At 40.4% G+C, this 21,763-nt stretch overlaps 1 protein-coding gene across 1 annotated transcript in view; it reads left to right on the top strand.

Moving 5' to 3' along the window:
- LOC146455507 (uncharacterized) overlaps nucleotides 1-21,763 on the top strand; it is a 64,625-nt gene that overhangs the window by 24,972 nt on the left and 17,890 nt on the right. Inside the window, exons 16-31 of the mRNA XM_085094191.1 lie at nucleotides 101-649; nucleotides 1,901-2,452; nucleotides 2,940-3,521; nucleotides 4,532-5,095; nucleotides 5,743-6,297; nucleotides 6,944-7,522; nucleotides 7,877-8,452; nucleotides 9,669-10,235; nucleotides 10,833-11,405; nucleotides 11,869-12,438; nucleotides 13,899-14,150; nucleotides 14,855-15,148; nucleotides 15,983-16,552; nucleotides 16,857-17,185; nucleotides 19,202-19,442; nucleotides 20,528-20,779. Of these exons, the coding sequence (XP_084950317.1) occupies nucleotides 101-649; nucleotides 1,901-2,452; nucleotides 2,940-3,521; nucleotides 4,532-5,095; nucleotides 5,743-6,297; nucleotides 6,944-7,522; nucleotides 7,877-8,452; nucleotides 9,669-10,235; nucleotides 10,833-11,405; nucleotides 11,869-12,438; nucleotides 13,899-14,150; nucleotides 14,855-15,148; nucleotides 15,983-16,552; nucleotides 16,857-17,185; nucleotides 19,202-19,442; nucleotides 20,528-20,779 (7,605 nt within the window). The remainder of the gene's footprint in view (nucleotides 1-100; nucleotides 650-1,900; nucleotides 2,453-2,939; nucleotides 3,522-4,531; nucleotides 5,096-5,742; nucleotides 6,298-6,943; nucleotides 7,523-7,876; nucleotides 8,453-9,668; nucleotides 10,236-10,832; nucleotides 11,406-11,868; nucleotides 12,439-13,898; nucleotides 14,151-14,854; nucleotides 15,149-15,982; nucleotides 16,553-16,856; nucleotides 17,186-19,201; nucleotides 19,443-20,527; nucleotides 20,780-21,763) is intronic.

The following is a 21,763-nucleotide window of genomic DNA, read 5'->3' as shown; positions in this document are numbered from 1 at the left end:
GTTTGTAGTTCGTGGCCCAGAGGATCTGACCCTTTAAAAATTCATTTCTTCCTGTGATACAAAAACCCTTGGTTTTAGTATGCCTGTTTATCTGATTCAGTTCCAGAATCAGATGTTGTGTTCGTGATGGACTCGTCGTCTGAAGTCAGTCAGAGTAACTACAGAGACGAGAAAGAAGCCGTCAAGTCAATGGCTCGCTCACTGAAAGTTCCAACAGGCAGATCCAGAGCATCCGTCATAACTTACGGCAGCATTTCATATCGTGTCGTTAGGTTTGATGGTTATCGAACTTTTTCTGCTCTCGAACGTGCAATTGACCGAGCTCCTACCATAAGAGGAGGAAGGCGTATTGATCTCGCTTTAGAGGATGCAGGCAGACTGCTGTCAGAGGCCAGACCCTCCGCTCGCAGGATTGTTATCTTGTTCACTTCGGGAAGAGCAAATCCATCTTCTAGGGATCTGTATACATCTGCTAAGCGCATTTTTCAACAAAAGGCCCAGCTGTTTATAGTTGCAATAGGTGGGAGACCATATCATCCAGAACTCACTGCAGTGGTGAGCAGGCCGGAGCACGTATACAACGTGTCTTCCTTCGTGAACTTAGAAAGGGAGTCTGAGACAGCCATTCGAAGTTTGGTGCAAAGACCAGGTAAGTGCACTTGTCCTGCAAAGGTCATTCCCAGCAAAGGCGTTGTCACGTTAAAATTGGTCATATTAGAAATGGAAAATATGTGGCAAGAAAAAAAAGACTCGAACGAAAAGAAAATAAATTAAATTCGATAACAAACAATTTTGCCGAAAACTGAGAGAGGGATTGATTGTTTGATTTTTTTTATGAGGTGGAAATAACAGGTGAAAGATACCAGCTAAAAGATATTTTCAAATAGGAAAAAAGATTGGCGCACTTACCCACGCAAGCAGACTGTTAGTATACGCACTGCGGATTTTTTCAAGTTTTTTCGCAACAGTCTGGTTGCGTAGATAACCGGGCCGCGCGAATCTTTTCTTCTATATGATTTTTCATCCGCAGTGCTTGTACATTTTTCATAAAAGCTTTTTTAGCCCAGCTAAAAGTGATATGATAAACCTCAGTTTTCAGAAATGGTAATAATTTTCTTGTATCCTTAATGTTCGATTCATAATCAGATCAGGTTTCAAATGTTATCGAAGTTTGTTGACAAGTTTCTTCATTGAAACACTGTATTCAAGCGGTGTTTGCCCCAAGTCAGGATAAGCCCATTTTGAGAGCAGCAACAGGGTCTTCTGTGATCTTCAATTTTGGATTAGTGTATTAGTAGTGTATTTTGCGTTTTAGAAACGGTGCTTAATAACGCTGTGGTTTAGCGGTTATCAAAAACCCCAATTTATTTATTATAAGTTCTATTAAGTCAAGTCGTACTTCTAATGCGATGATTGGAATTGGCCAATCCTCCATCTTGCCTACCGTTTTACTCCAAAAATCGAATGAGATGCGGCATCTAATGAAGACAAGGAGCCGGAGAAAGAAAATATTTCTGAAATCTTGTTTGAGTTACATTTCCGAGAATAGCAGAATAAGCACGCGTTTTTCGTCTTGACTGTTTTTGCACGGCCGGCGTAACTGTACATTTAGCTGGGCCTCTGTAATCAGTATCGGTATACATGTACCTGTTTTGCTCCTATTTTGTATCTAGTGAGATAAGTCGTTTGTGCTCACTTTGTTTCTGTCCGTGAATATGTTTGTGTTTACATGAAACTTGTATTTGTATTGTACTTTGGACATTTTCGATAGCTATCTTACAGCTATCCTGTATATACTCTATATATAATTGTCCAATGAGGAGTATCTCTTCAATTTTGCTTTACATTTTTTTTCATTTGTATCACACTTTTAAAAATCTGGGTATCCATTTCTTTCCAGAACTCAAGACATATAGCAACTTCACTGCTGACGTGATCCTGTTGGTGGATTCTTCGTCCAGCGTAAATCAGAACTTGTTCAACCGAGAAAAAGCCTTCGTCAAATCCATGGTGCGGTCTCTCCCTTTATCACCAGGAAAATCACGTGTCGCTGTGATAAGCTACGGTAGCACACCTAGAGTGGCGCGATTCTCATCCTCGAGAGACGTAGAGACAGTCGCCAGTGAAGTAGACAATATACGTTATGCGTCTGGCAGGCGTAATATTTCTAAGGCTTTACATTATGCTGGTACTCTTCTGAAGCAGGCTCGAACATCTGTGGCGAAAGTGATTGTCCTCCTAACAACTGGTGGCGAGTTAAATCTCGCTGTACCTTCGCAGTCTCTTAAAGATCATGGCACCAACCGATACGTCATCGCAATTGGGGCGCCTGCTGATGAAGAAGACCTAATTCCTATCATTGATGACCCACGTGATATGTTTTCTATTCCCACACCCCACGAATTTACTTGGAGAACCGACAACATCATTGATGACATAATCAAGCGAACAAGTGAGCTTTGTTTTCATTTGTTTGTTTTTTATCTTTATATTTAAAGCATGCTACTGTAGCCGCTCTTTACTTTCGATGTAAACTCAGTATGCAATCGAGCCTAGTTAAGAAAGATGATAGAAGGCAAGTTTTAAAGTAACCTAGTTCAGAACGTCTGTAATATCCTTAGTCTACCAATATTCGACGTGATGAAAACGAGAAGAAAATCAGCTTACAAGCGCAGAAAGAAAGGTGTCTTTAGAATAGTTACATTTTTAAACTGAAAAAGCGTGGTGGGGTGGAGACAGAAAGGCTCTTGTGTAAACCCACAGTCAACAGCACAATCGCTTAAAGATTTATGTGTGATTGTTGAGTAATTCGAATTCACTTCAGTTTATTGATACAACTGTGTTATTTCATAACAAGGTGGAACAGCTGGTCATAAGGGCGGACAATTTTTATGTTAATGTGACAATTAATTCATCAACTTCTTTTTTATTTTACGAAGCGGTGAAGAAGCCCACCACGCCAAAGAACGTTACAGCGGATATAGTATTTTTGCTAGATTCTTCCAGCGGTGTCGGGGAGGAAAACTATCAGAAACAAAAAGACTTCGTGGCGTCTCTGGCGAAGAAGCTTAACTTCGGCTCCGGCAAGACACGAGTAGCAGTAATACTTTACAGCGATTACGCTCGGCAAGCACTTCGGTTTGACGTAGTCAGTAACCCAGAATCCCTCAAGGCGGTTCTGGATGGTCTGCCGTTTCTACGCGGAGGAAGAAGATTTGATCGTGCGTTGGTAAGCGCCACTCAGATCCTTGGTACGAGTAGAGAAAATGTTCGTAAGATCGTCATTCTGTTGGCGGGTGGACGGCAAACACGAGACTTGCCCCTTGATGATGCTGTTAAACGGTTGAAGGCAGTTCAGGCAGAAAGGTTTGTAATCGCAATAGAACCACAGGCGAGTAAAGAAGAGCTGAGACCAGTTGTCGAAGGGAACGAAGATGTCTTGTCTGCTAACACTTTTGATGGCTTGAGCCCGAGGATGGAGCAAATTGCAGAGCATATAGCAAAAGGTCCAGTTGACGAGAGTAAGTAGCCACCACTTAACCGTGGTGGAACTAAAAAAAGTAAGGAAAGTCCTTGGCCCAGTTGTTCAAAGCCCGATTAAGCTAATTCTGGATTAACGTGACTTTGATTCATGTTTAATTACTAAACAATAATGATTCTTCCAAAAGATTTTTGGCCCTCATTTTGACTTATACCTTTCTTTGCCTTTAGCTTGAAACCATTTTTAACGAGCTAGATAACTATTAATCGTAGATTAGCGTTAATCGGCTTTTGAACAACCCGGCCAAGGTCTTTACTTTGAGAGCTCAAAGCTTACAAGTTTATTGTGAGTCTGTGAGTTTGCTAAATCATGTTACGATATACTACAAAAGTTTCAGCAACCATGAGGTGAATTGTTTTTCCGCATGTTACACATTTAAACACAAAACAAAAACACAGCGCCGACCGGTCTCCATATACTTCACTTTGAATAAGTCTTGGAACTTTTTAGTAAATCATAAAATGATTTAGGAAATTCACAGACTTACAAGAAAACTTATAACCTTTGAACTCTGAAAGTAAAAACCGTATCTTTAACGAACTTTTCTTATGTTTTACGTTTGACCGACAACTGCCACACAAGTGACACTACAAAAGAGTATCTGAAACGCGGATGTACTACTGTGGCTCTGGTCTACATTTGTCCGCCTCAAAATCTAAGATCGTGCAATTATTTCCCCCGGGTTCCTCTAGTTTTGACTTTAAAGGTAACAAGTAAGGTTAAAAACTCGGTTAACTTTTAATCGTGGATTAGTGTAACCAGGCCCAAGAGTTTTCAAAAATTTTGATAACACGTTTAAACCGCATTTGTGTTTTAGTGAGGGCCACAACACGCAATTAAGTTTTAAGGCATGTGACGACATCGCTCAACATTGACTATTCCAGTTTAAAAAACAAAGTGATTAAAAGTTCTCAATTACCGCACTTGAATCTTATCACGTGAACCTATTCTATCTGCATAAAATAAAATATATTAATAACTATTTTGCAGGTGTAGAACAAACAACGGACTTCAATGGAGACGTTGTATTCCTAGTGGATTCCTCTACAACCGTAGGCCAAGACGACTTCAAGAAAGAAACTGATTTCGTGAAAACAATGGCTCGGCTGTTGAACATTAAGCCTAACATATCACGTGCAGCGGTCATTTCCTATGGAACTAACTCCACATTAGTCACTCGATTCACCAGTTACAATTCTGTAGCCGAGTTTGAGAACAGCGTTGACTCTGCACCTTATGAAAGCGGACCAAGAAGAATGGACCTCGCGATTCGAAATGCAGGAAGAGTTCTAGGTGAAGCAAGAAGATCTCTACCTAAGGTCGTGATTCTGCTCACGTCCGGTCCTGAGACGCAGGATCCTGACACTGAAAATTTACACGATGCAGCCGAGGAACTCCGCAATTTTAACGCAAAAGTGTTCGTGGTTGCTATCGGCAGCAGCCCTGACATTAATGAGCTCTCACCTCTGGTACAGAAAGGTGATGACGTGTTCGAAGTGCCTTCCTTCGATGTTCTTGAGAAGCAATCACGATCAATGGTTAAGAAAATTACAGGTTTGTGACGTATGTTAATGAGCTAACAAAAGCAACTTGTTGATGTTTTACTTAAGCTAACCTTGCCTTTATAAAGAGCCTTGGACGAGTTATAAAGAAAGGAATAGAACATCAAGGTTCACTGAAATCATGCAAGACAAAGGAATGATGCAGTCTGGCTGGTATAGCTCTATGAATAGCTATTAAAATTTGAAGCAGCCCTCTGTACTGAAACAAGTAGGTTTATTTCTAACCGCTGTTCTCCAGGTGATTGTAACTATGAAACATGTCGCAAGGGTAGACACCAAGTGGGGGCTGTTTCCACTGAAGGTGAAGGAAGTGATCGTTGGACAAGTTTAAATCACTGTTATATCGCTAGGACTAATAAATCACAACTATAATAATATAGTACACCAAACTGGGGACAGCAAGTCCTCTTGATTCAGTGCCACAGTAGTGCCAAAATCTCTCGGTCCATCATCTTCTATATGTAGTTCTCAGAGCGTTGCGTTATTGGGCATCGCATGTATTTCCGACGTTGAGAGAACAATCTGCATTGTTCCTCTAGTGGCCTTTGTTAAACTCAAGCATCTGACCACGTTGGTTTAAATACCGCTAGAACCTCAACTGTCTTTAATTTGCTAAAAAGTGTTCTGTTTAACTTACAGAACCACCACAAGACTTTAAAGCTGAAATCGTTTTCCTAATCGACTCCTCCACTGGAGTCACAAGAGACAACTTCAACAAAGAGAAAGAGTTCGTAAAGCGCCTTTCAGCAGCTCTCAATCATTCTCCACAAGGATCTCGAGTTGCAATTGTGCTTTACGCGTACAATTCTAGACTCGCTGTAAGACTGGGAATACTGCAGACACCAGAGTCCCTTTCTAGCAGTCTAGACGGTCTCACGGGTTTAATAGGATTGCGACGATTGGACACTGCACTAGAATATGCGTCAAGAGCGTTTGATAGCAGCCGACCAGATGTCAGGAAAATTGTCGTCATGCTAACCTCTGGACCACAGTCGAGAGGAGGTAACCCTTTATACCAGGCTGTACAACCTTTGAGGACAATTGGGGCTGAGACATATGTAGTAGCTATTGGTTCTCAAGTGAATGTACCTGAGCTGACGTCGGTGGTCAAGAGGAATGAAGACGTGTTCACAGTGCCTTCCTTCGATGGCCTAATCTCAAGGGTAAAGCCCATTGCAGACTACATTATCAATGGTATGTTCCTATTGCTATGCCATTTCTAAGCCATTTAAGCAACCACCCTTTAGATAAGAAAATTGTTTCATTGATAAACTGAAATTCTTGAACTTGATACATCAACAGACTTCGTCGTGCTCACAAGAGCGGTAGGTAGGAATGATTTGGCGGTGTTCGCATGTTTGTATACACTTTGCTCCTACTCCACTGCAGCTCGCTCCCTGCAATAATATATAAGTATGGTCTATTGTTACCTTTTAAACACCCTGGGGCTTGTTTCTCAAAATTCGACAACATTTTGACTGTCCAAGACAAGGTCCTCATCCTAGATCGAATATTTTTTTAACGAAGTTTCATGTCACCAGCAGCCATATTTATAGTTCAGTTAAGTTCAGTGAGGTAAACCCTAAGTCTTGTTCTTTGACATCAACCTTAATTTAACATTCGCAAAACAACGATAACCGTTACTCTGGGAGAACGTAATATGCCGCAAACAACGGAAAACGTCTCCTAAACTTGGACAAACAAGCTTACATAGTTCTATTCCACATTACTCTCAGTGATTTCAAAGCAGCCGATCTTTTAAGGCTGGGTGAAGGAACTAAATTTAAGCAGTAAAATCTTTAAAATGAATTGGAGTTGACTTCATATTTACTTTTTCCAGCTTCACGATCAGTGATACCACCAACATTTAAAACGGACATCCTCTTTATCATGGACTCATCCTCGCTTGTAAATGTTGATGACTTCAGGAGGCAAAAAGATTTTGCTAAGTCTATGATGGCAGCATTCCAGGTAAAACCCGGACAATCCCGTGCCGCAGCCATCACATATGGCCAATCTTCAGATAAAGTCCTGCGATTCAACAGTTATCTCTCTGTGAGTCACATCGAAAGTGCAATAGACACGGCAACGAGAATCGGTGGCACCGCTCGACTTGACAAAGCCCTAACGGATGCTTATGATCTTTTGAAAGACTCCAATCCAACGGTACCAAGAATTGTAGTGTTATTTACTGCTGTTCGCCAAGGCTCTGATCCCCACAAAGAATCGACCGATGCAGCAGCCGAAAAGCTTCATGACCTGGGCGCTAGAGTGTATATCATTGCAGTTGGAAGGGATCCGGATGTTAACAGGTTGGGACAGGTGGCTGATCATCGTCAAGATGTCATGATTGTTCCAGGATTTATCGATCTCAGGCCGAACCGCGCGTCAATAGCAGAAAAGATTTTCAAGAGAGTTGGTGAGTCTTAAAGAAGATATCTCTCAACATAAAGTTGTGAAATGCAAATTTAGACGTTTACAGTCACCGTAATTTTGTTTGTTTGTGTCATGGGGTGGTGTTTATCTAGTGAGGGTCCTGTAAACTACAAAACTAAAGTTTATGCTAGTGAAGAAATCAAGCAAATGATGTTTTTGAGGGTTACAAAACGAGGAGCCTGTTTTGATTATGTTTTTTCCAGAATTGACAATGGAAGGCTAATTAAAAGTTTAATGAATTTTGGGCTTCCAGCTTGAGTATGAAAGAGCAGGATATTTCCATAACACTTTCAGGTGATTCAGTTAAATTATTTTCATCTGTTCTTGAAAACTACAGAACAAGACAAACCAGTCCGTCCAATGGAATTTTCGGCTGATATCGTCTTCATCGTCGACTCTTCGAATGAAGTAAGTCGGGAGAATTACAGCAAAGAGAAAGGCTTTGTTAAGTCATTAGCCAAAACCCTCAACCTCACTCCTGGGAAATCCCGAGCAGCCGTGATTATTTACAGCAACCAAGCAAGCATCGAAGTAAAATTCGATGATCATGCCAATTCAACATCGTTCGATGAGGCAGTTGATAAGTTACCGTATCTTGGATTGCTGAGGAGAATGGACCTTGGATTACAAAAGGCAGCTGATGCAATGAAGGATGCACGAGCTGGTGTTCCAAAGGTTGCAGTACTACTTACCGCAGGTCGTCAGAGCCCGCCGAGAGAGCTATTGGATGAATCTGTGAAGCCCCTCAGGAAGCTTGGTGCCAAAGTATTTGTCGTTGCAGTTGGTTCTAAACCTGACGCCCAAGAGTTGTTGCGAATTGTTGATCAACCTGGTGATGTTCGTAGGGTGCCGAATTTTGACGGCCTTTCATCACAAACGAAGCCGATTTCGAAGTATATTGTGAATAATACTGGTAAGTTCCCTTCCTTTTGTCTGATCTATGATTTACAGGTTACCTAGATATGGAATAGATTTTCATTTGACTTCCGTACCTGAAGCAGTAGCTATGGCGAGTCCCAAATTTTTTTTCTACCTATTTCGTTAAGTTCGATCGTGTGGTAGGTCTTGAAGTCACCATGTGATTTGATACAAGGATAAGAAGAAAATTATATTAAAAAGTTGAACTTCTTCTGTTGGTCATGTGGTTCCTTATATATCACCGCGTAGTGTAATAACAAACCTCCTAAATGAAGTATTAACCTCAAATTTGATAAACGTTTTAAAACCTCTGCAGGTAATACCTTACCTCACGATAAATGTGGTACTTTTGACTTCAGTAACGTCATTGATTTCGATACTTTGTCTCCTACTAGGCTAACATGCTTGTTTCACATTATTAAAAGAAACCCATCAAACGTAGCTGGATGTAAAAATAATGTAACACTCGGATAAAATAAGAATTAGAAAAGTTACTGAGTTAATATCTTTGGATCGAAGTGCACTTTTAGTGGCATCATTCGTTGACAACGGGGGGTAAAAGGATCATGAACGAAATACCTGATATTTAACAAATTGGAAAATAACAAAAATTATAACAGAAGATGAAAACATAGGAGGTAAAATATCTCTTGCCATGCCCAAAAGATAAGGTGGTTACTCCGTCTATCTTTAAGTGGTATTGCATTTATACTTACTTCATCAAGTTATAACATTTAGGGTTGATACTCAAGTATTACGTATTTGGTTGGGCACGTTATTACATTTAGCGCGAAAGTTTATTGCACTTACGACTGATATTATAATTTTTTATCTTTAAAAGTTCCTATTTCTTTTACTGTTGTTATTACATGAATTTCACTTCACCTTCACACCTCCTTTGTTATATTACACCCTTCACCTAACTGCAAAGGTCTGAGATGTACATTCTTTGTTAGTAAAAAGGCAGTGCGAAGGGGAAATGTAAAACAAAGGTCGTTGGCATTGGGACCAATCCGGCTGGAGCTTTAAATAGAGAATACAGCCTCCCCCCCCCCCCCCCCCCCTGCTTCTTTACACCCTTATTTCATCAAACGAGGTAACCCCTCCCTTGCCATAACTCTTTCGTTAAGTCTTTTCTACTTCTCCTCTTGACCAAAATTATAAGGGTATAATCGGATAACAGTATTTTTTTTATTGCTCCCGTTTTTCAGGTTCTCAACCAACCGACAAACAACTGATAAACGTCATCTTCCTTCTGGATGCTTCCTTGCGCGTCAGTCGAAGTGATTTCACAAAAGAAAAAGACTTCGTCAAGTCTGTTGCGCGATCCCTTCAGCTCCCTCTCGAGAAATCAAAGATGGCAGCGATACCTTACGCCTCCCTTACAGTGACGCCAGAGAGACTAATCACTTACCGATCACTGAATGACTTTGATGGAGATGTAGATGCACTGCAGATTTTAAGTGGCACACGTAGAATGGATGTAGCTCTGACCACTGCCAAAAATTTACTTCGGCTTGAGAAATCACCGGGGCGTAACATCGTTATATTGATGACCGCTGGAAGACAAGCCCTGGGGTATCGAGGTACACCTTTAACGGATTCAGGCAAAGAAGCCAGGAACATCGGTGCCGAAATCTATGTTGTAGCCATCGGAAGCGATCCCAGTGTGGAAGAGTTAAGGCCTCTTGTTGCAGATTCTCGAGATATTTATCAAGTTGGTTCTTTCGATTATCTTAAACGGGAAGCTCAGCCCATTGGAAAGGATATTGTTAATTGTAAGTGCCGATATATTTTGTCACTTTCACAGTTTTCAACAGGGCAAAACCGCTTTCAAATTAATATGTATGATGATGAAACAACTCGGGCTTTTTAAAGTACTGACGTAGAAATATGTCGTAAATGATTTTATTTCTTGTCTCCTGGTACTAAAGAATTTGTGGGACGAATGGGGTTCATTCCAACGTGAAACGCCATGAATCTCGATGTCGCTAAACTGCAATACCTTCTTGCTTTGCACTTTGTCTTAAACTGAACCGCTTTTAGACTGAGTACAAATATGTGATGGAAAAGTATCAGTCGTTTTAGAGCTACGGGACTGTTTCCAATTAGAACCCTGCAACAATATGTCTGTTTACCAATGATACAGGAATGATGTGGGATGTTGAAGTCGTTTGATTGTCTGTTAGCATGTTGCTGTTGTTACGGTAACAGACTAAAACGAGGAAGTTAATAGTTCGAACGAAAGCAATTAACATTTAAATCAAATTTTATATATTCCTGCATATTCACCTGTTTTAAATCTATTTAACATACAAATATACAATTAAAACAGTGACATTACTTTCACTTCCTTTCTGTCTTTTTGTCATTAGTTGGTGGTGTTCGACCATTTGATGTTACCGCCGATATCGTGATCATGATTGACTCTTCAGACGCCATCGGTGAGGAAAATTACAAAAAGGAAAAAAGATTCATCAAGTACTTAGCACGCCTTGTAAATGTAACTTCTGAAAAGTCGAGAATAGCCGTCATCGTGTACAGTGGGTTTACAGTGCTTGCAGGGCGATTCGATGGTTACAAGTCCCTTGATGAGTTTGACAAGTCTGTAGACGAGATCCCATTGCTTGGTGGCTCTTACAGACGAATGGACCTTGCCTTACAGTTAGCTGCACAAGTGTTTAACTCGGCTAGAAAAGACGTTTCGAAGATTGCAGTGTTATTGACGGCAGGAAGACAAGTGCCTGGTGGTATCTCACTAGGCCCCGCTACAGAGCAGCTTCGAAACTTCAATGCTAGTATGCTTGTGTTAGCCGTAGGACAACAATACAACAAACAGGAGCTCAGCCCTGTGGTTACTGAACCTGGAGATTTATTTGAGTTCCCGTCTTTTGATTCACTGGTAGCACATGCGAAGACGATTGGACAAGCCATAGAAGATAAATCAGGTAAATTAATGCCTTCAAAACATTTTCACTCCCAATAATAGCACGCTCTACACTAAAACATTATGCGGCATACAAACTGAACAGAATCAAAAATGCGCGGAAGTAATGTTCAGCAGCTTTAATGTGAATGGTCTGTAGTCTCAAAAGTTAGTGCTAAAGGAACGTACTGCTCAATAGCCTTTTCTTGAATGGTACAACTCACAATCTCACCCATACGCACACAAACGGTTTCGACGATTCACTAGCACGATTCAAGATCCGACGCTGTAAATGAAAATAAATGAGCATGCAGGACACGATCAAGAACGCAAAAAAGGTTTCATCTCCTCGTCATTCAATTTTTGACAAGCTGACACTAGCAATTGAGCGGGACAGAAATTTGACGGTTAACGTGAATCCCTCATGTCTGTTTCCAAGGTCTTATACTCATTAATTACTCATATATTCTTTATTGTTTTCAAAGCTCCCGAGCCAGAAGACATAATGGCCGACATTGTTTTCTTGATCGACTCCTCAAGTTCTGTGACGTCCATCAATTTCCGTTTGGAGAAGAAGTTCGTAAACGCAATGGCCAGATCTTTGAACGCGTCCCCAGATAAGTCGAGGGCGTCGGTCATAGTGTACGGCTCTACGAATGATGTTGTCCTATCCTTGGAAGAGTTCACCGATCTGGATGATTTCAAACTTGCTGTGGACAGCGCAAAATACATAGATGGACCGCGAAGAATGGACTTAGCTCTGGATGCCGCTGCAACAGTAATGAACCAAACAAGGAGAAATCTTCCTAAGATCGTGGTTCTTTTAACATCCGGAATGCAGTCCCCTACTAATACTCCAGACCCGCTGGATAATGCCTTGAGGCCCTTACTTAATCTTGGCGTTCAGACGTTCGTTGTTTCCATCGGCAGCGAGCCAGATAAGCAAGAACTCGGTTCTTTGGTGGACCATCCAAGGGACATATTTGAAGTACCATCGTTTGAAGCTTTATTGCCCCAGACGATTCCGATCATAAAATCGATTGCTGAAAGATCAGGTGAGATAGGTTTCCTTCTTTTAAATTGAATTCAATGAATATTTATTTGTTTCGTCACACACAACTAAATATTACACACTACACATACGAAGTAGGTTTGGTGACGAAGAAGGCTGAATTTGAAGCCGGTGGCGTATTAGCTCCAGGCCCCCTAGCTTAGGATATGACAAAACAGAGTGACAAGAGGCAAAATTTAATATACGAGCTACAGACAGGGAAGAACGTGATAATAATAACATTAGTTACAAAACAAAAAGTTACAGGTACTAAACTAAAACCACAAATACAATAAACAATAGTTGCATTGCTTGCAAAAATATATTGTACAAAAGCTACGTTAAAAAAAGAGAGCAAGAAAGAGGGATAGTTAATTTTAACAACTTAAATATTGGGATAGCAATTCTAATTTGAGCGAAGATTTGAACGTAGTTGGAGTATTTAAATTAGTTAGGCGACAATCAAGAGAATTTGCACAAGTGCTTGTAAGGTGTTTGTACCTTGCCGTCTTCACCTTCTTTTACTAAACTAGTTAAGGTAACATCAATCAGTAACTACTGCTTTCCCAGATGACCCTGATTAAGACTAAAACTGCAAATTACAAGCTTAAAATAGTACAAAACAAAGAATTATTTAAAGCTGCGATAAAAGGTTAAGATACTGAAAAGTGCTATTTGATTCACCGTTCGGATTAAAATTAAACTGCATAGCTGATATCCAGTGGGAAATATACTTGTTTATGTAATGATAAACATTACATTACTTGTTAATTACACTATTTCAAAGCTGAATTGGTGAATATTTAAAAGAATCTGTTCCTTCAGTTTCATTATGGAGACATTTGTACATCTAAACTACTTTATGATATTGACTTCTCTGATTGAGTTTAGATTTGCCAGCTTCTTCAAAGCCTTTAGGGAAGGGCTACAACGATCTGCTCCAAGACTTGTAGACTTTGAATAAACCCTCCCTGCACCAAAATTGAATTGAATTATCTCTCCTTAATCAATCATACAGAGTATGAGCAGAAAGGAAACTTACACCAAGATAAAGTGTGTTGATGTTTAAACAAATTCTCCTTACCAGTACCATAAGAATGTTATATAAAACACTTGAGGGAATATTATATTGGTATTGGGTCTTAAGGGTTTGATACGTCAATATCCGTTTGGAAGGTTGTCTGTAATATCGTAACTCATCGCATCATGTAATTCCCAGGCAGGGGTCATTAACTGGACCGAAGGCCCTTTGATCCTGCCATTACGACCGTTACATTCTTGAATAAAATTGTAAAGTTGGCTGCCTAAGTGCATTACCGATTCCATGAACGTTTATGTAGAAGTGGTAGCTCCCCTCCCAATGAGTTGCCGTGTTAAGAACACAAAATGCTGAAAGGCTATTTTCCATACCTTTTTATTCTCAGGGAATATAATTTTTCTATTACTTTTATTTTTGCCAAGCAGAGCATCAACCCCTTGATGTCGACGCCGATATAGTGTTCCTGGTGGATACTTCAAGCTTTGTAACTCAAAACAACTTCGTTAAAGAGAAACAGTTCGTCAAGTCCTTAGCCAAGTTCCTGAATGTCTCGTCTGAGTCCTCGAGAGCCTCTGTGGTTCTTTATGGTTCTTCCCCTAACACCGAAATCAGATTTGGTGATTATCGCACACGAAACGAGTTCAACGCTCGTATGGACCAGGCACGGCTATCTGGAGGTTAGTAAATTCATTTCGATAAACGTTTGCTCAGCTGGTTTTAAGTCTTAAGGTTTGTGCAAAATGCTTCGTTTTCAGCAAAAATCACTGTCAAAAAAAACTTTCCCACCTACTAACTTCACCATAGAACTTACCAAACAATATTTATCCGAAGTTCTCTTGGTCGACCACCCATAATTGCGCTTCAAAATTTACAACAGCTTGTGCTTTGTGAAGTTAACATAAAATCACCAGACCTTAATCGAAATTTTGACGAATATTTCTACATTCACAGAAAGACATCCGAAAAAATATTTTGTCGAAATTCTTAAATAAACATTGATAACCAGCTACTAGTTTGCTGAAATAAAAAACGATCTGAATCTTCTTGTTTTATTTCTGTTAATTGCGGTTGTTATATTTCGATAAGCTAGTCATAGTATCCAATATAGGTGGTTTCCACTGCCGCCATGTTGGTGTACAAAACAAAAGAAAATTTGTTCACATGATTTGCATAAAAATGGCGGTTAACTCCCAGAGGAGAAAAATCTTAATGCTCCTGGCCGTCATGACGTCACATGCAAACGACCAATAGTCTACTTCAGAATCAAATAGATGCGTATCGTATCTTTTTGTTATTTGTGACTCTGGTAAATGACCTGTTTAATCGATTAAACTACCAAATTGGAAAAATATGCTAACTGATTTGTCTCACTTCGTCTTAGGTTCACGTCGAATGGATCTTGCTTTAAGAGAGGCTGGTAATAACCTGGCTGACGGACGGCGAGGCGTGCCTCATATTGTTGTCCTCATAACAGCAGGAAAGCAGACAAGCAGCGATGACAGCATACCTCTTCACGATGCAATAAAGTCTTTAGAAAAACTGGGAGCTCGTGCGTTTGTTGTTGCGATAGCGCACGATCCAGACAATTCCTCAGCAGTTGTCCTGCCGGTGCGTTCATTTAACGACCTTCCATCGCGTGTTCATGACATGGCGAGACGTATCAAGGATGGGAGTGGTATGGAGATCAATTCTGGCGCTAATAGTATTTGATTTTTCCGAGAATTTAGATTGTTTGGAGCAAAGTACCGTAAAACCCACATATAAGAACCTAGTGAATTAACTAAAATTTGCCATTTGAATCCACAAAATATAAGAATTCGGCTGTGTCCTAAACTTAGGACAGATTCTGGTTGGTCGAAATTATTTCTACTTGAAATGTCACAAAAGACCTTTTAAAGGGTTTAGATAGATCAAACGATTTAGAGAATTCTCAGTGTAAGCATATTATACGTTTCTGACACAGAATGATGAATGGGATTACGCCAATACTGACCAGCAACAACCACCTTTCTCCAACTCAAACCGGATTAAGATCCTAAGTAGGTTAATTTCTCAGTATACACGAAAAATATACGAACCTCCCGAGGTTAAAGTTGAAAAATCTGGTTTCATATATGCGGGATTTTACTGAATTTGAGGACAAGATATCGTGAAGGACTACCTTGGAGAGAATGTCTTTTTTCTTTCGTCCATATATGTTTTTTTGTCATGTAACTGCTTACCTTTGTTTTTCGTGCCACGTTCTGAGCGCCTGTAACAGACAACCGACAATTGTCGGAACTCGGTTTGAACCAATTTGCTTGTAAACTGCAATTTCGAGCGTTTTAACATCTTTTATTACGCATACATGGTATCGCCTTGTCTCTAAGGCAAGTTCTTTATTTCTAGATCTAAATTATAAGCAAACATCACCGGCGCTTACCAATTTTCAGTCGCATAAGACTGTCTCGTTTAAACCTGCTAATCTTTATGGATTTAACTAAGAACTTGGTTCTTATCATCTTTTCAGAGCCCGAACCAGCAAACATCGCCGCGGAAGTTGTCTTTCTAGTCGACTCCTCAACCTCTGTTGGTCGAGACGGTTTTGACAAAGAAAAGAACTTTGTTAAGTCCTTGGCAAAGTATCTAAATGTCTCCCCGGGGAAATCTCGAGCTGCTGTTATCACGTACAGTGACACTGCTCGCACTGTACTCACGTTCACTGGCTTCCAGACGGAAAGAGACTTCAATCAAAAGCTTGATGATGAGCCCTGGATTGGTGGCACCAGGCGCATAGATCGGGCTCTGGAAGCTGCCTCTACTTTATTGAGGCAAGCACGCGGAAATGCTCCAAAAATCGTGGTCTTGATAACGGGTGGAAACCACAGTGGTGGCGACGGTGACACGCCTTTGGGAATAGCTGGTCAGCCACTGAAGGATATGGGCGCCAAGACCATAATTGTTACAGTGGGAAGTGAGGCAGACCACGCAGATTTTCTTCCATTGGTTGACAGTAGAGATGATATTTTTGGTGTTCCCTTGTTTGATGGTCTTCGTTTCGAAGTGCAGCCAATCGTGAAATACACTGTTAAACATTTTGGTGAGATAAGAAAAATGTAATTGTTAGTGTCGTAGTCGAACCTCCTGTAATTGGACACCTTTGAGGCCACATGCGAGTGTCCGCTTACGGAAGGTGTCTGTCTGCAAGAGGTTCATTGTATAAATAATGTGCAGTGCTAGCGTCCGAGTGTCGTTAAAGAAATGTGTCAACCCCCAGGAGATTTCGTTAGAGAAGAGTCGAGTGTATTATCCTTGTCATTAACACATTACTGATGACTGATTACCTGATGAAAAACAACATTGTTTATATCTAATTCTACTTATTTTCTTTTTGTTACATTTAGCATCACCCGTGCAAAATATCACAGCAGACGTTGTGTTTGTTTTGGATGCGTCAACAACTGTTGGAAGAGATAACTTTGACAAACAAAAAACATTTGTCAAACTGTTGGCCAGGTCGCTAAACGTTGCTCCTGAAAAATCAAGAGCCGCTCTTGTAACATACAGTACCTACCCGTTCACACTGATACCACTGGGCAATTACAGTACAGTTCAAGATTTCGAGCGCATCTTGGATGCCATATCATTTTACAAAGGTGAAAGGAGAATGGATCGTGCATTGGAAGACGCAGTTGATTTGTTTGAGGCAGCCAGGCCTGGTGTTCAGAGAAAGGTAAAGTTTATTCCCTTTTTTCACGGCTGGTGCCTCCTTTTCAGTGCTACTGCGCACGTTCTACGCATCTCGGTATGCTCCGAGAAATTCTGATTTCTTAAAAGGACACTTTCAAGGTGATTTTACTGTATTTTGGTCAAAACTGCTTAATATTTGACAAAAAACCATTTTCTAACATGAAACTGCTATTACAGCACTAGGAAAAAATATTAGGGGCTTTCTCTGAGAAAAAACAAACTATAAATTGGAGATTTTTGTCAAGTTGCAATCCATTTCCATCCAAGCCATGCGCAGCCAAACATAACTAATAGTAGTTTCTGTGCATTAGTAGTGTTATTGTTAACAAAAAGGAACCATTATTTTGACGATTCCATCGATTCAAATATATTTTGTGGCTATTCAAAGTGACACAAAAAATAGGTGACACTGCCCCTTTAAGGATGGTACCGATAAATTCAAAGGTGTTTTGCGCAGTTTATGACTATGCGGGAAAAGAAGACCTTAGCAAGGGCTATTGAGATTCCAAACGATAATTGGACGTAACTATACGTATTTTTAAGAGATAATTAAGCTTCAATTTGGAAAACAATCCCATACATCGTTATGTATTTAAAGGCAGGCTTGCTTCAAATACCTCTGTATTAGGAGGTACAGTGTATAAAAAAGGCCGACTGTACTAATGATACAAGTTTTAACTATATCATCTTACTATACTACCAATATTGCAGACTACGTATAGGTGTGTATGCCTTCATTCCAAACCTCTGCTCATGTACTGAGTCCGTAGATGAAACCCACGGAAAACACAGATTCCTTTGAGAAAATGGGAGTTCGAGATAGCTCACAGTAAATCACTATAAACTATGGCAAAAGAGTTTCCCTTAGAGATATTACTTGAATTACCCGCTATAACGGTACCAACAATAACAACAAGTTCAAACATTATATACAATCATCTGCGCGGACTTTGTCGTTGAAAGAAGTTCTTTAGGCAATGTTTTTCCCACCTTTGTGACATACAGCGGGGTGGAACCACTATAAGCTAGCGTAATACTTGCTCTATCGAATACCTCAGCAGCTGTTTTAACCGCTGTTGGATCATCGCTAGTGTTAGCAGAACGTTTTAGCACAAGAAACCCCGTAAACGAAATCGAACGGAAATACACGTCAAAGAAATAGTATTCAACATCTTCTGTTGTCAACGTAAAGGAAAAACGCCACTCACTGACTTGTCTTTGTTTCACATTTGGCTTATTTTTCGTTCTCACCTCTTGCCGTGTGCTTAATAGAAGGAAAAAACAGAGGGAATTCCTTACCAGGACGGCACGAAGTTGGTCGCCGCCGTTCAATAAGGGTGGACGTTTAGCGGAGCTTTTGTGAATAGGCAATGTAATGACAATTTTTTCTGGGCTCTGAAAACTAGCCACCTAAAGAGAAGGTGTGACTTAACTGTTTCAAAGAGTCACTTTTTGTATCAATGACAAAGCTTAGTAAAACAATCCGAAAGTAGGCGAATTACTTGATTACTTAATTAAACACAATTTATTAATAAATGAGAGACCGTCTGAGCTAACAAACCAATTGGGATCTGGTCATTTTGTGAATTCGTAATATACCCGTAGAGCTGAAGAGATAGAAGTGTGATATATGGATTTCATATACAGCTGTTTCGACAAAGGTTGCGTAAAATCGTACGCGACAATGCCTAAAGGTAGTCTGGGAAATGCACAATAAATTTCAATAAAAGCTCAGAATCCATATTGCCCACCATCTCAAGTCTTCATTGTAAGGTCGAGGCATTAGGGATTCTGAGTTTTTATTGAGATTTTTTGGGTATTTCCCAGGCTACCTTACGGCATTGTCGCGAACGCTTTTACGCTTTTTTGGACAACCTTTGTCGAAACAGCTGTATCAGCAGCTGCGAAAAGAAAGCCTGGCTTGAACTTAATTGTAACCCGTGACCTCTGCGATACCGATGCAGTGCTCTATTTATATGAAGGGAATATTATCTTCTAGGTTATATTGCTTACCGGAGGAAGACAGACCCCAGGTGTCGACGAACAACCCCTGGATAAAATAAAGCAACGGCTACTGGAAGTTGGTGCTCTGCCTTTCATCGTTGCCATAGGCGATGACCATGATTTCGACACATTAACAACAGCTGTGGAGGACCCACAAGATATCTTTAAGATTCCTTCATATGAAGAACTGTTATCTGAAGTGCGGTCGACAGCCGCTGTGGTTGCAAGGAGAACAAGTAAGCATTTTGTTTTTACCTTTCCTCCCAAGGTCAACCCTAGATTCCTCTTTTAGAAGTGGTTTCGCACGAGTGGTTCTCTCGAAGGGGTGGCCATTGAGGAAAAGAGGTCATGTAAATCGTTCCTGTGGAACTTTCACTCTGGGAACGAATTCCCAAAGTTTACCCATTCGAATGAAAGTTATTCGTAAGCACTTTCTTGTGGTGTTCCTCGTTATCCCTGTAAGTATAGGAATAAAATCCTATGATGCGACTGTTCAAAGGAAAACTACTCACCAGGACTCTCGCATAGTGTCTGGGTTTACTATGCCTCTGTGATTGAAATCCTAACGCTTGACCATTCATAAGAAGGCTGCTGGCTTTCTTACAGACTTAGTACGATTCAACTGTATAAAATCTTAATTCTTCTTCCTCTCAGGACGGTGCCTCCTATAGAGTGTTTTCACATGACGTCACAACGGCCATGTTGGTGTCCCAAAACAAAGAAATGGCGGCCATGTTCATGTTGGTGTCCTAAACTAAACCTCTTGGAATTGAACTCTATTTTTATGCAAACACTTTGTTTTGTTTCAGTAAACCAATATGGCCAGTAGTCACGTGAATGAAAACGCTCCATTACTAATGCGGATACGTTCTAAGCATTTCGGGATGGCCTGAGAAATTGGGGTTTCTTAAGGACGGTGCCTAGTAAAACAAAGATATTTTTACGTGGTTTATGATCATGTGGGAAAAGCAGACCTTAGCCAGAGTTAAAAGAAAAAAGAAAATTAGGGCTAACAACACTTTTTTTTAGAAAACATTAAGCTTCAGTTTATACTGCTGTTTATATTATGTATTTTATAGCATTTTAGAATCATTGTTGCCTGATTATCTCCAAAAACTGCGCGGTGTCCCCAATTTCGTTTTGGATTCCAATAGTTCTTGCTAGGATCTTCTTTTTCCACACAGTCATAAAAGGCTCAGAAATACTTCTGTAATAGGAAGAACCGTCCTTGATTTGTTCCCTGGCTTATACCATTCCAGTGTTCAATAAGCAGTTAACATTTTAGAAAATGTACTGAATGTTTTCCTTGGCTCATTACCAGCACCTCCGCCATTACAAGACGAATACATCATCTTCCTCTTGGATTCTTCATCCGCCGTTAGACCAGAACAGTTTAAAAAAGAAAAGGACTTCATCAAGACCTTAGCAAGATACCTAAATGTTGGGAGCACAGATAAAACCAAAGCGGCTGTCGTAAACTATGGAAGCTTTCCTTTTACTAGTGTTCAATTTGATGGTTACTCCACTCTACGAGATTTTGAAAGTGGCGTGGACAGGATGATTCCCTCTAAAGGTTTTTAATTCGTCTACAGTAACTTCTGTATAATGACACGGTGAAAGTTCTTTTAGACCTCCCCCCACCCCTATTCCTCCATCCCCTCTCTAACAAGGCCCTCCGATTGGATGTCAGTGACTTTTGTAATTTTCCGGTTCCCCTATCAGTGAAGTGTCTCCCTCGTTATATAAAGCCGTTATGCTACAGGATGGAAAGTTTGAAACCCAAAAGAAAAGGATGGCATTTGAAAACCAAGGCGGCCTGATATAGTCAGCTTGCCAAAAATCATAGCCATCAACGTAATTTAAGTTTCAGTCACCTCGTTGTATCCTTGATCTTGAAGGGGTCTAAAATTAAATGAGCCCTCCCTCACGGGGGACGCGGGGGAGAAGAAGAACTTTTACGATGTTACTTGAGCCGTGCTCCTAGAGCTTCTCGCCAATTCAGGGTTTGTAAAGGAAAGGGTTGCCTTCGTTAAAATTATTTTTCTGTGGAACAAGAAACCAAAAGTTTGCTGGAGCAATTTTTATCTCGTCTTGAAGCTTTCAGCCCTGGAGTCACCTCTAGGAACTCGGACACTTTTCGTTTCGTGTTCGTGTCATTAGATACAATACCGATGGATGTTGTTTCCGCACGCTCTGATTGGCAACTCAAACTCCGGATAGCATTTATTATTCAAGTCGGGGAATTGTTCTAGTTTTTACGCCAGTTTTTCAAAAACAAAAATGTGTAATTGACGCTGGCTGTCTACTGATTTGGTATATAATAAAATAATTATTCAGCTCAGCGTCGGTGAATATTGGTAGATATTTATCGCAAGGCTTCGTGGCTCGGTAAATATCCATCACTATCCACCTCTTAGTCGGTGAATAACTGTTATTTACTTGCCACATTTCTTTGCAATTACAAGTCACTGCACATTTGTCACCCAAATACTGGAACGAGTTCTCACCAGGCTCGGCAGAGGTATGGAGAATACCATCTAACTTAAAGTTTATTTAA

The sequence above is a fragment of the Pavona decussata genome, unplaced genomic scaffold, assembly GCF_977016875.1.
Source record: "Pavona decussata unplaced genomic scaffold, jaPavDecu1.1 SCAFFOLD_273, whole genome shotgun sequence".
NCBI classification, from domain to species: domain Eukaryota; kingdom Metazoa; phylum Cnidaria; class Anthozoa; order Scleractinia; family Agariciidae; genus Pavona; species Pavona decussata.
Note: the sequence above shows the minus strand (reverse complement) of the source record. Positions and strands in the feature narration are given on the sequence as shown.